The sequence below is a fragment of the Schistocerca piceifrons genome, chromosome 9 (genome assembly GCF_021461385.2).
Source record: "Schistocerca piceifrons isolate TAMUIC-IGC-003096 chromosome 9, iqSchPice1.1, whole genome shotgun sequence".
Taxonomy (NCBI): Eukaryota; Metazoa; Arthropoda; class Insecta; order Orthoptera; family Acrididae; genus Schistocerca; species Schistocerca piceifrons.
In genome coordinates, this window is record NC_060146.1 from 55,372,352 (window position 1) to 55,385,318 (window position 12,967).

Sequence of the window (12,967 nt, forward strand, 5' to 3'; positions counted from 1 at the left end):
ACCATGCGCTTAGTGGAAGGACAGCACTTGTTTTTTGATAAGCTGATAAAGCTATAGACAAAAGGGAAGGCGACTGTCATGGACAATGCTGGACCGCATGGTTTTTAGGGAAGGAAGGAGTCAAAAACAGATATACATAAATGTTTAATTGTGGTGTGTGGCCAGGAAGCTCCTGCATAAAAGACTGCCTACAACTGGATCACTAGGTTCACTAGTGGAAGGGAATCTGCATGCAAGAATGCGAGTACTGGCCATCTGCCAACAATGAAGTTCGCCCTCAACTGATTATGGCTGATTCATGTGTAAACTTTCATGAATGAAAACTGGTAGACAGGCCTCAGAGGCATAGCCTCATACCCCACTATTTATGATGATTTGGGTATGAAAAAGGTGTGTGCACACTGGCTTCCACAGGACTTGATGCAGGCCTAGAAGGATAAAAAGAGTTGAAGTCTGTTTTAGACTATTGGAAATGAATGACGATCCTGATTTTTTCGGGGAAACTGGTGACAAGTCATGGTATCACTATCATACAACTAACAAGGGAACCTCCCCATCGCACCCCCCTCAGATTTAGTTATAAGTTGGCACAGTGGATAGGCCTTGATAAACTGAACACAGATCAATTGAGAAAACAGGAAGAAGTTGTGTGGAACTACGAAAAAAATAAACAAAATATACAAACTGAGTAGTTCATGGGAAGATATGCAACATCAAGGACACTGGGAACGCAGGAGCGCTGTGGTCTCGTGGTAACGTGAGCAGCTGCGCAACGAAAGGTCCTTGGTTCAAATCTTCCATCGAGTGAAAAGTTTAATATTTTATTTTCAGTTTCTGTGACAAACTCTTCTGTTTTCATCACTTTTTTGGGAGTGATTATCACATCCACAAGAAAACCTAAATCGGGCAAGGTACTAGAATCTTTTTACCCATTCGCCAAGTGTACAAGTTAGGTGGGTCGACAATATATTCCTGTCATGTGACGCACATGCCGTCACTAGTATCGTATAGAATATATCAGATGTGTTTTCCTGTGGAGGAATCGGTTGACCTATGACCTTGCGATCAAATGTTTTCGGTTCCCATTGGAGAGGCACGTCCTTCCGTCTTCTAATCGCACGGTTTTGGGGTGCGGTCGCAAAACACAGACACTAAACTTATTACAGTGAACAGAGATGTCAATGAACGAACGGACAGATAATAACTATGCAAAAATAAACAAAGTAAAATTTTCACTCGTGGGGAAACTTGAACCAAGGACCTCTCGTTCTGCAGCTGCTCACACTACCACGGGACCACGGCGCTCCTGAGCTCACATTGTCATGATGTTGCCTATGTGGCGCATGGACTACTCAGTTTGTATATTTTGCTTATTTTTTCACAGTTCCACACAACTTCTTCCAGTTTTCTCAATTGATCTGTGTTCAGTTTATCAAGGCCTATCCACTGTGCCAACTTATAACTAAATCTGAGGGGGGTGCGATGGGGAGGTTCCCTTGTAAGAAGAAATTCCAGTCTATGCAATGCAAACATTCTGGGAGTCCTAGGCCCAAGAAATTTCATGTTACTCCATCAGAAGGTAAGCAGATGACCTTCACCTTTTGGGATACTTTCAGCATATTGCTAATGGGCTGGCTTCCACATGGAACACCTGCCAAGAGCAGGGTGTATGGTGACACTCTTACATGACAGACAGGATTCAGTACATGTAACATGAAAAGTGGCTGAAAGGAGGACTCCTCCAGCACGATAACACATGACCCCACACCAGCAATGCCACTATTACAAAATTGACGTTACTGGGGTTCCTTGTTCTACCAAACATGCCATAATTCACTGCATTTCATTCCATCTGGTTATGATTTATTCGATAACATGAAGGATGTTGTGCGAAGTGAGAGCTTCAGCAACTGTGAAAAATTGCTGGCAGCTGTCCAAGAGTGGGTGCATAATACCCCCAAACAGTGGTTTTTTGGCATAATAATGAAGTTGCCAGGAAGGTTGCAGTGGTGTATTGATGTCAATGGGAAACATAATAAGATATCCGAAGGTGCACTTACCCACATTCATTAATAAATATGGTTAAAAAAACTACTATTCTAAATCATTTCTGAATCCCCTTCAAAACAGTAAAAATAACAGTAATAATAATAATAATAATAATAATAATAATAATAGTAACAATAATAACTGAAAATACATGGCATTGTAATTTCTTTTGTACTAATTGCCATTACGTGTGGTCCACCACTTCGTCTTAGTCATTTAAGGAGACCATTCTAATGGAAATATAAGCAAAAAATAATAAATTCAGTAACTTAAGGGGTGATTATAATTAAATTTTCAATGCTTGAGAGATCCCCATGAGAAATGAATGATCATAGGACAATGAAACTTCATGTGAACTTTTTGTAAGGTCTTGCGGAAAATAATTAATAAATAAACCATTGAAAGAAACCAATTTTACTTTACATGAGAGGGTAACATTTGTTAATTGCATACAATGTTTACATACCAGGTTACAAACATTGCTCAGTCCGTATCCACAACAGCCTAGAAGATTGTACAAATACCATTCACAGTACTTTTTGAATGGGAGACTATAGAGTGTTCAGCTGTTGTGACATAGCTTGTGCACTTCTTGAAGATCACACACTGTGTCCAGCATTCTCAGCCATGGCAACAGTAAATTCTTCAACAGTTTGTGGCACAATTCGTTGTCGACTTCTCCTAGGAGTAATTCTCGAATCACCAGTGAATTCAAACTTCCAAATCTTGTTCTTTAACCCTGGTGTGGAAAGAACACCTCTCTGTATTCCTTTACTGCATCAATACTTGTGAACAGCACCACCACTGCTGTTGTTTTGATAAAAAAAACTTTACGAGCAAAGTGCCACTCACCTTGTGCAGACCCATATTGACAGTCTGCAACTGCAATGTGCACATATGCTCATGTTTCAAACCTACATTGCAGTACCAGTACTGGTGCCTAAAGGCAAATTATGACACTAACAGTACTAACAACACAAATCTTGCAGCACACAGTCTGAACATCATTCCTATTAATTTGGGTATCCCTATGGTAAATAATCTACACTGGCTCAAGTAGGGAAAGTTTAATTATAACTGTCCTGTATATCATATCACACAGAAAGGGCCTCAGATTGTTACCTTTATTTCACCACCCAAACTCCACTAATCTCTGAATTTCAAGTAATGTTACAAAATAATATTTAGCACACTTGTGGCTAATAACACTGGTTTTTCAAAAAAAATCTTGAGAGATGTTCTAAGAGAGCTAAACAGGATTTCTTTTCCTCCTTTTATTTCATTTTACTTTAAACTCACCCATATTGAAGAATTTTCAATACAGACTGTTTCATCTCACCTAATGTTCAAAACTGTATTACATTATTTGGAAAAAAACAATATCGTCACAGAACTGAAGAAACGAAATGAACACAGAAATGAAACCTTATAGATGAACAGTAACACATCTTGTGCTTATAAACTGCTAAGCAGAATACATAAATGCAAAGCAACAAAATGCTGTCATTAAAATTGAGTTGCACACAGGCACAATGAGAAGACTATTACATATTTAGTTTGCAGCAACAGCCTTTTCCAGAAAAGAAAAGGCACAAGCAGGCAGGAAAGACACATGCACATGCACACATGGCTGCCATCTCGAGCAGCTCAGACTGGAATGTCTGCTGGAGATGGTGGTTGTGCACGTATGCATGTTTTCTGAAGAAGACTCTGGCCAAAAGCAAAATGTGTAACAGCCTTTTCATTGTTCCAGTCTGCGTGTCATTTTTATGGTGAGTAGCAGTCTATCCTTTTCCTAATATTGCTGATGTTCCAACCTAGAATTTCCATTTTTTGAAAATGGCACTATAAATATTTATGGACAGAAATTAATGTTTATGTCTAAGAAACTGAGAAAGCCATTGGCTAATTGATGCTGTGAGTCGATCCATGATGCAGACTTGGGAGACTTCGTAACACCACTTATTGTAAAAAGAAAATATTTGGGTTTTAGTCCACATCCAATGTAGTTTTATTTCCTATTAGTTGTTAATTTTATAATGAATGTAAAATCAACTAGAAATACTATTATTTCTTTCCATAACAATGCAAATAACTTCAAAAAATTACTCCTTCCCACAGTTTTGAGTTTACTGATTGATGTACAGATTCATGCAACAAAAGAATCATATGTTTGTCATTACTTACAGGTTCCTTTTTTATGTGAGCTGCATCAAGTGGAGATGTGGTTTCTTCCTCTGACAGACATGCCTATACAGAAAGAATGGCAGTTACACATCAAATAAAAAGTGGAACAAAGAAAGTGAGACACTAAATGTCTACATTTCCAATACCTACATAAAAAAAATACGTTTCCCAAGTAGCTAGAAGTGCATGCCAGAATCTCCGTACTGTTATATTCTCTAGAATGACTGGTGCCAAGGCAATGTTCTGCAACTGCAGATTTGCTTGGCTGTTTTAAGTGTGTGTGCTGCTTGTGCTCAGTACACTGGTCCCCCACAGTCCTGAAATTATGATCTATATATGAAATGTCACAACTGCAAGGAAAACGGCAGACACTCGCCTTACCCAAACCAAAATCATCCTTTGTGGAACCTAAAGGATCCTAATCTTAGATAGTGGTCTACAAACACATTTCATATCATATTTCCATAAAAAATGACCAATTATGATGGAAATGCTCCCTGCAGAAGGCACGTATGTAATTGATTTACTGATTTATTTTGACTATTCCTATAGTTCAATTCTTTTATCTTGGCGGCTCGCGCATGCCCGCCCAGACGCAGGAGATTGCAGCGTTGCCAGTTGCACACGACGCACGCGCCAAGAGAAGCAGCACCATAGTATAGCATAGTTCGCAAGCTTACGTATAGGGGGGAGCGCGCAGTTCATGAAGTAATGCCACCAAGGCCGCATTAAGCCTTTCGCTGCTACAGAGACGTGCTCCCCGCATTCCGCGCTGTGCGCGATTTTGTCACTGCACTGCTCGCCTGTGCAGACACACTTTTGTTGCAGTCGCGAAAGATGGAATATTTCTCAATATTACATACGACACCTATGTGGTACTTAAATTAAATGAGATATTGTTACACAGTAAATTTTATATGAAATTTAGGTACCTTGTCCACATTTCATTCTCAACATTGTGGCAACCAAAATCGACCATACGGAAAGTATACTCTATGGACATTTACCTCTGCAAACTCTTCAAAATTTCGTGCAATGGTTTACTATATTTAATGCTGCACAATAACTGGGTTGAACATCGAAAAAAAATTAAGTCATTTATGGGGGGAAGGTATCAGTCAAGAAGATGTGTAAAAACCTAATTTTTGGACCAAATAGTTTTTGTGAAATCGAATGATAAGTGTGTCAAAGCAATGAGAACACCATGTGTCTGCACAGGCGAGCAGTGCAGTGATGACAAAATCGTGCACAGCGCGGAATGCGGGAAGCACGTGTCTGCAGCAGCGAAAGGGTTAATGAAGAGACAAAGCACTAGAAATTTCAAAAAACTGCATTCAAACGAATAAAATTCGTGAAGTAAGACACTTCGATATTGTTTTTAAATAAAGAAAATAATAAGCACGGCACAAGGTTTGAACTCTACACCTTTCGCTTACTAACCCAACGCCTTAACCGTTACGCTACCGCAACTCGTCCGACAATGTAACACCACGAGGTAGCTAACACGTCACGCAAAATACTGAGAAACACTGTTGGTATGATTATGAATTACTCACATTTCGTCGAAGTACAATAGGAAATAAACAATTACCGCTGTTCTTTATTGCGAAAAAGCGGTTCGTGAGATTGATACAAACACCTTTCCTTGCTATCGCCTGAATTAGAAGACTTATTGCTTGTTTGGTTTAATTAATTAATAGAATATGAAGCAGTGGTATAAAGAACGCTTTTTCCAAACTTTCTATAAAAGAAAATCTGCTATCAAGACATTGCTTTTGTTCTATTACTTTATTTATGACTGAACGTTTCTAAAACTGAAGACACTCGTCCGTGCTCTGCTCTGCAGTCGAGATCTGGCAACGTCATTCTCTGTTCATTGGCTGACTGTGTTTTGTGACGTCAGATGCGCAGAACAAACCTAAACTCGGCCGCCAACATATATGACGCGCACTTTAGTTAGTATCTTTTGTTACAGGGTGAAATCAGTAATTGTTTCGTAATTTAAATTCTATTGTTGACATATAAACAAATATAAATTCTGTATTAATTATAAACGTTTGGAAGATGAAACACTAACATCCTTTAAGTATTTATTTGGCTCTATTCGAAAACCTGTTAGCACAGCCAGTCCTTCATTAATTCCAAAGTAATTAACAGTTTTATCAAAAGTATTATTTGCATAATGATATTTGTTATTACATGATTTAAACAAATAATTCAGCCTGACTCTTGTAGTAGAAGAAACTTTTAAAAAGAATCAATTTTTCGATGTATTGAATTAATTTAATGAGTTAAGTTTTAATTGTAATTTTCATAAATTAAACATCAAACATTGTGAAGTTTCAGCACGTATTATTGTGAGGGTATATGAGGCCCCGATTTTTGGTCCCGAGACAGTCAGTCCACGACCGAGTTTCAGACGAGGAACCTGTATTGGTTAGATCACCAACAATGCATCCATGAAATATGCATAACACAATTAGGCTATGTGTTAAAACAATGACAGTGTCTGCTCCATATGTACCTTTCTATTCTTCAAGAAATGTGAACTTTGTGGTTAGGTTTTTACTGGTCGTAGATGTTCAGTAGTAAACTATTGTAGCAGTATGCAGAGGTTTGCCTGCAAACTATTGATGAGGCTTATGGAAAATTAAAACAATAGTGCACTGGCCATATATAACAGCATATTATTGGGGGGTTGTGAACAGTAAAAGTGAACTACTGTAAAACGCAACTGTGCACCTGTCGGCTACATTATTTAAAGTAGTCAGTGTTTTACTTCCACAACTTATTTTTCATCTAGTATCACAACACAGTATGTTGACACCAATGACAACAAACAAAGAAAAAAAGGAAACTGAAGCATCCCATGGTGACAACTATCAGTATGTAGAAACAAGCCAGTGTGAGTAAGCTTCCTATAAATAGGATGTACCAATATACCATCAACCTTCCTTCTGACCAACACATCATGGAATGGACAGCAGCCATCCTTTTCCACCTCCACCATAAAAGAAATATTTGGGTGGACTGAATTCAGGTGTTCTAAATAATTGTTCAAATTCTAAATGCCAAATAACACAAATATGATTTACGTACGTGGAAGAAAGAAAAAAAAAATCCAGGTTTCAAAGCCATTGACTACAAGGCATGTTCCTCGGTCTTCCATAAACAAACTGACAATAATAAGTGAGAACGGGCTTCCATCACAACTTCATCTGTGAAAATCAATCACGTCGAAACAGGTTTGTTAATTCAACACTGAACCTAATCTTGATTAACAGTAACAAATCAGGCACAGGAATGGGAATGGGAGAGAGAGAGAGAGAGAGAGAGAGAGAGAGAGAGAGAGAGAGAGAGAGACCACATCAAAACTTACTAGACTATCAGGGTCATTGTCGACCCCAATAGCTGAGGGGTCAGCACTATGGAATGCCATGCTAAAGGGTCCAGACTCAATTCCCGGCTGGTTCGGAGATTTACTCTGCTTAAGGACTGGGTGTTGTGTTATCATCATCACCACCACCACCACCACCACCACCACCACCACCGACGCACAAGTCGCCGAAGTGGCATCAACTCAAAAGACTTGCACCAGGCAGCCGGTCTACCCAACAGGAGGCCCTAGCCACACGACATTCTCTTTCTCTCTCTCTCTCTTTTTTTTTTTATAATCAGGATCATTCAAATGCATTCCCTCTAATTGACATAAGAAGTCTGCATGTTCTTAATGTGATACTCACACTGATCTACTAGTGAGCTCAACAGAGTAGCAAGGTGTTTGGCTACGTGATATGTCAAAGCACCATTGTTACAGTCGGCCTGATGGGAACCATTTCCATGTAGAGCTTTAGAAAAGCATATAACCTAAGAGAAACAGCACACTAAGAATTAAGATTCTTGATAGTATCTTGCAAAAAGGAACTTTTCTTCAGAAGACTGTTAGTCTTTCTCTCAGCACTTTTCGTGGTGTCAACACCAATCCTACAATATGCTGAATCGGGTAGTAATTACTGCATCCTTTGAACATACCTTGCTTGTCCAAAACTGCAGCATTGCTCATGGCAGGTAAAATAACATTACCTGGATCGCCTCTAAGTGAACACAAAGAAGCCCTCTGAGCAGCTGCTACATTACACTTGGGTGGATGTGCCCTGTCAACATATGGCATTCCTCCCTCCTTGCCCCCTCTGCATAATCAGGAGGTAGTTTAAAAACAGCCTGTTCAACAGAAGTAATAAAAATAACCACTAGCAAATGCTTTGGCATCAGTGCAAAATTTAAACCTTTCCCTAGCTCAGATGAAGTTGTGTCATCAAAAGCTTTTTCTGTGAGATTTAGCAAAGAATGTCAAGATATGGTATTAGACTCTGAACCTCTTCCCATCCACCTCCACAGCTGTAATCCCCATCAACTTCCAAAGCCTCTTGTCCATTCTGTTCTTAGGCTGGTCACGCTGCAGTGACAGGTAGTAGTGGTGGTGGTGGTGGTGGTGGTGGTGGAGCAACAACACATGTGCACATTAACAATGATGAACAAGTGCCACATATCAGGCAAAAAAAAAAAAAAAATCCATTAACTGTAACATTTTTTTAATGTTTTCAAAACCTTCAATTTTCACTGGCAAAAAATTCTGATGAAACTATTGGAATCAAACTCTAAATCACTTCTCTTTCCAACAGCACGTGGAAAAAACAAGCACTTAAATCTTTTGGTGCAAACTCTGATCTCTCATTTTGTTCCAATGCTGATTCCTCCATATGTAGGTGAGAGTGAACAAAATATTTTCGCATTCAGAGCAGAAAGTTTGTGACTGAAATTTTGTGAAAAGATCTCACTGCAATGAAAAACACCTTTGTTACAAATACTGCCATCCCAACTTGCATATTATGTCTGTTGCTTTCTATCCCATGTTTCATGTTTATACAAAATGAGCTATCCTTCTTTGAATGTTTCTGATGTTGTCCATCAATCCTATCTCATAAGGATCCTGTTTCATGCAGCAACACTCCAGCGTCCCACTGCAGAGTATTAACGAAAATATAAGCTCCTTCAAGATAGCGAGGATTCTTAATAATTCTCATGTGAAAGTGGTTTTTCGTCCACCTTCTAAGATTTCAGATTTGCTGTGATTGGTGAAGTATGATTTGTTACTGCGAAAGGCGGGAATTTGCAAAATACCATGTCAATGTGGTATGGCCTATATAAGACAGACAACGCATACAGTGGAAGAGCGTTGTACAGAACATCAATATTGCACTCGCCTACGGCAACCCAGTAAGTCTGCAGCGCCTACGGCAACCCAGTAAGTCTGCAGTTGCAGAACATTGTATTTCTAATGGACATTCAATGGAGTACGACAAAACTTCGATTTTGGCCACAGCAACAACTTTTTGGGAGTCCACTGTCAAAGCATCTGTTGAAATATGCATTGCAGGAAATCTAATGAACCCTGACAGTGGTTACCAATTGAATAACGCATGGAATCACGTCATGTCTGAAAGTTGCTTGAGACAAAGACACCAGAAGACTTCGATAGCTACGGCCAGCGACAATACTGACAGCAGCTGAGTATTGCAGTTCCACCAGCGAGGGCACTGTCGCCAGGTGATGTGGCCCTTCTGTCTCTGCGACTGCAACGCATGCGGGGCAGTACTATCAGCGCACTATATAAGATGGAGCAGAGAACGTCTTCATCAGTCCTCGTTCAGCTTACCTGAAGATGGCTGGCTGTTGTCCAGCCAAAATATCAAGCAATGAAGTTTACGATGACCAGCTGCAAGCCTGAAATCTTTTTGAACAGCGTCAAAGCATTCTGTAGATCTAGTAATGTGGAACCAATATGAAGTTTCCTGTCAATACCAGTCATTAGTTCATGTGAATAAAGAGCATCTGTGTTTCATAAAAATGATATTTCCTGAATCCATGCTGGCTATGTGTCAATAGATTGTTTTCTTTGAGGTATTATGATAACCAAACATAGGATACATTCCAAACTCCTACTGCAAATTGATGCCAGTGAAATAGGTCTAGAGTTCAGTGGATTACTTCTATTTCTTTTCTTGTATGTTTGTGTGACCTGTGCAACTTTCCATTCCTTCTACATGAATCTTGACAAATGACTGGTTGTATATGGCTGCTAAATACTGAGCCATTACATCAGCATACTCCAAAAGGAACCTAACTTGTATGCATTTTGGACTTGCAGTATTATCTTTATTATGTGACTTAAGTTACTTCACTACACTACTTCTAAGTTACTCCAGTTGGCACCATTGATGTTATCTTCCAGCTATTTTGGCCACCTAAAGAACAAAATACCATCAATTTGTGGATTAAGATAACCAGAAGAGCTACACTGCTCCTTGATGCAGAAAAAAAGGCACCAAAAAATGGTCATATAAATACGGATTGGCACAAGCTTACTACATGAAGTGAACATGGAAATAAAAAATATATCCAGTATCAAGTTCAAATAAAACATTATCAAACAACCAACAGTTGTTGGTATTAACAACCTTGACCCACAACGAATCTTTCACTCTGTACTGCCAGCTGTGCTGTTTTGAAACCAGGATATGAACCCAGATCACCACCTTTTGCAGACTGTGCTCTTCCTGTTGGAGTCCCCTAGGCACAGCTGCTGTTCCAACAACACTTCTCCTCTGCACTTAACACACTGCTTCAGAATGAAAGATTCATTCTAAAAAAGTAACCTATGCTGTGGCTAAGCCATTTCCTGTTTCTTCCAGGACTGCTATAGCACCAAGGCAGGCAGGTCATTTCTGTAGAGTTTGGAAAATAGGGGAATAGGTACTGGCTATTGTGAAGCTGTGATGGCAGGTTGAGCATGTGCCTGGTCAGTGATTCAGCCACAGAAATGTGGGTTCTAATTTACAGTCCCAGTTCGGCACCCAGTCAATATGCCACCAAGTTTCATCTGCTCTTGACATTCCTACATAAGTGCAGTATGAAATATCCCATCACCTGCATGATGTAGAGAGTGTGGAAGGGAATACTGGATGCTGTCACTACTGTGGTATGATTTGGTGTGAATTACGAGTACAATATGCCGTGTGCACAATTCCACCAGTGAAATTCAAATACTTATCCTGTGATAAAATCTACTGCTTGGATTGCTTCATAAAGTTGCATAAATTTGTAGTAATTAGAAAAATGACATACTTCTTATGACTGGTTTGAAGACTTTTTAAATAATAGGACACAGTATGTTGTACTGAAAGAAGAGATGAAGGTATGATCAGGACCGCCTCTGGGAAGTGTTCTAGGACCTAGCGTTTCTTATACAGGGTGTCAAAAAAAGTACTTCATATCTTGAGAGTATGTACTACCAATAAAAACAAGACAAAAATGTCTGGTAAACATGAGCTCTAATATGCATATCTTAAGAGCTACGAGCACTTGTTCAGAAGAAGAGGCGTGTTTTACAGTAGGGAAAATGAACTCGTGTGCTCATAGCTTGCTCAGAAGACAAGACATGTTTTACAGTAGTGAAGGCGAACAAGTGTGCTCATAGCTCTTAAGGTATGCCTTCCAGAAGCCTTGTTTACTGGACAAATTTTTCTTGTTTTGGTCCATACTACCACATCTCAAAATACCAAATATTTTTTTAAATACATTGTATACATAAACGATTTTCTGGGTACAATGAGCAGCAAACTGTGACTGTTTGCTGATGGTACTGTGGTGCACAAGAAAGTATTGCCATTGAATGACTGCGGGAGGATACAGGATCTCTTTGACAGAGTTCCTATTTGGTGCCCTGAATGGTAGCTTACTTTAAATGTGGGGCAATGTAACTTAATGAAGATAACTAGGAAAATCAATCCCGTAATGTTCGAATACAATATTAGTGGTCTGCTGCTCGACACGGTTATGTCGATTAAACATCTAGACATGAAATTGCAAAGCGAAATGAAATGGAATGAGCATGTAAGGTTGGTTGTATGGAAGGCAAAGGATTGACTTCAGTTTATTCCAAAAATTCTACAGACCGCGTACTGAACACTTTTGTGAGTTACTCTTGAGTAATATTTGATTGTTTGAGATACCTACCATGTTGTATTGAGGAAGGACAGCAATGTAATTCAAAGATGCGCTACTAGATATGTTACTGGTAGGTTCGGGCAACATGTGAGTATTACGGAAATGCTTATGAGCTCAAACTGGAATCCCTGGTGTGAAGATGAAGTTCTTTTTACAAAATACTACTGAGAAAATTTAGAGATTTGGCATTTTTAGCTTATTGCAGAATGATTGTACTGCCACCAACACACATCCCATGTAACGTCTACAAAGATGAGATAAGAGAATGCAAGACTCATACGGAAGCATATAGACAGTCGTTTTTACTTCACACCATTTGTGAATGGAACAGGAAATGGAATGACTAGCAGGGGTGGAAGTTGCCCTCAACCACGCACTGTGGGGTGATTTGTGGTGCATATATGCAGATGTAGAATTTTTGTGTTTCTAATTCTTAGGTAGAAGCTAGTAGCTCACAATTGGTTAACCTCTTACTTTAGCATCAGACAGCAAAAGGTTGTTATTCACAGTGTTGAGAATGGCTGTGATGTGGGGTCTGAGTGGGTTACAGTGAAGTGGCGGGGGAGGGGGGGGTGTCCCTGGTATCAATGTTGGGGCCACTTCTATTCCTTATTTATATAAATGATATGTCCACTAGTATTACAGGTAACTCTGAAATATTTCT

At 39.4% G+C, this 12,967-nt stretch overlaps 1 protein-coding gene across 3 annotated transcripts in view; it reads right to left on the reverse strand.

Moving 5' to 3' along the window:
* The window catches only part of LOC124717253 (zinc finger protein 583-like), a 168,679-nt gene that overhangs the window by 95,321 nt on the left and 60,391 nt on the right, over positions 1-12,967 (reverse strand). For all 3 annotated transcript variants that reach the window (XM_047244057.1, XM_047244056.1, XM_047244055.1), the window contains one exon: positions 4,237-4,299. In XM_047244057.1, coding sequence (XP_047100013.1) covers positions 4,237-4,299 — 63 coding nt within the window. The remainder of the gene's footprint in view (positions 1-4,236; positions 4,300-12,967) is intronic.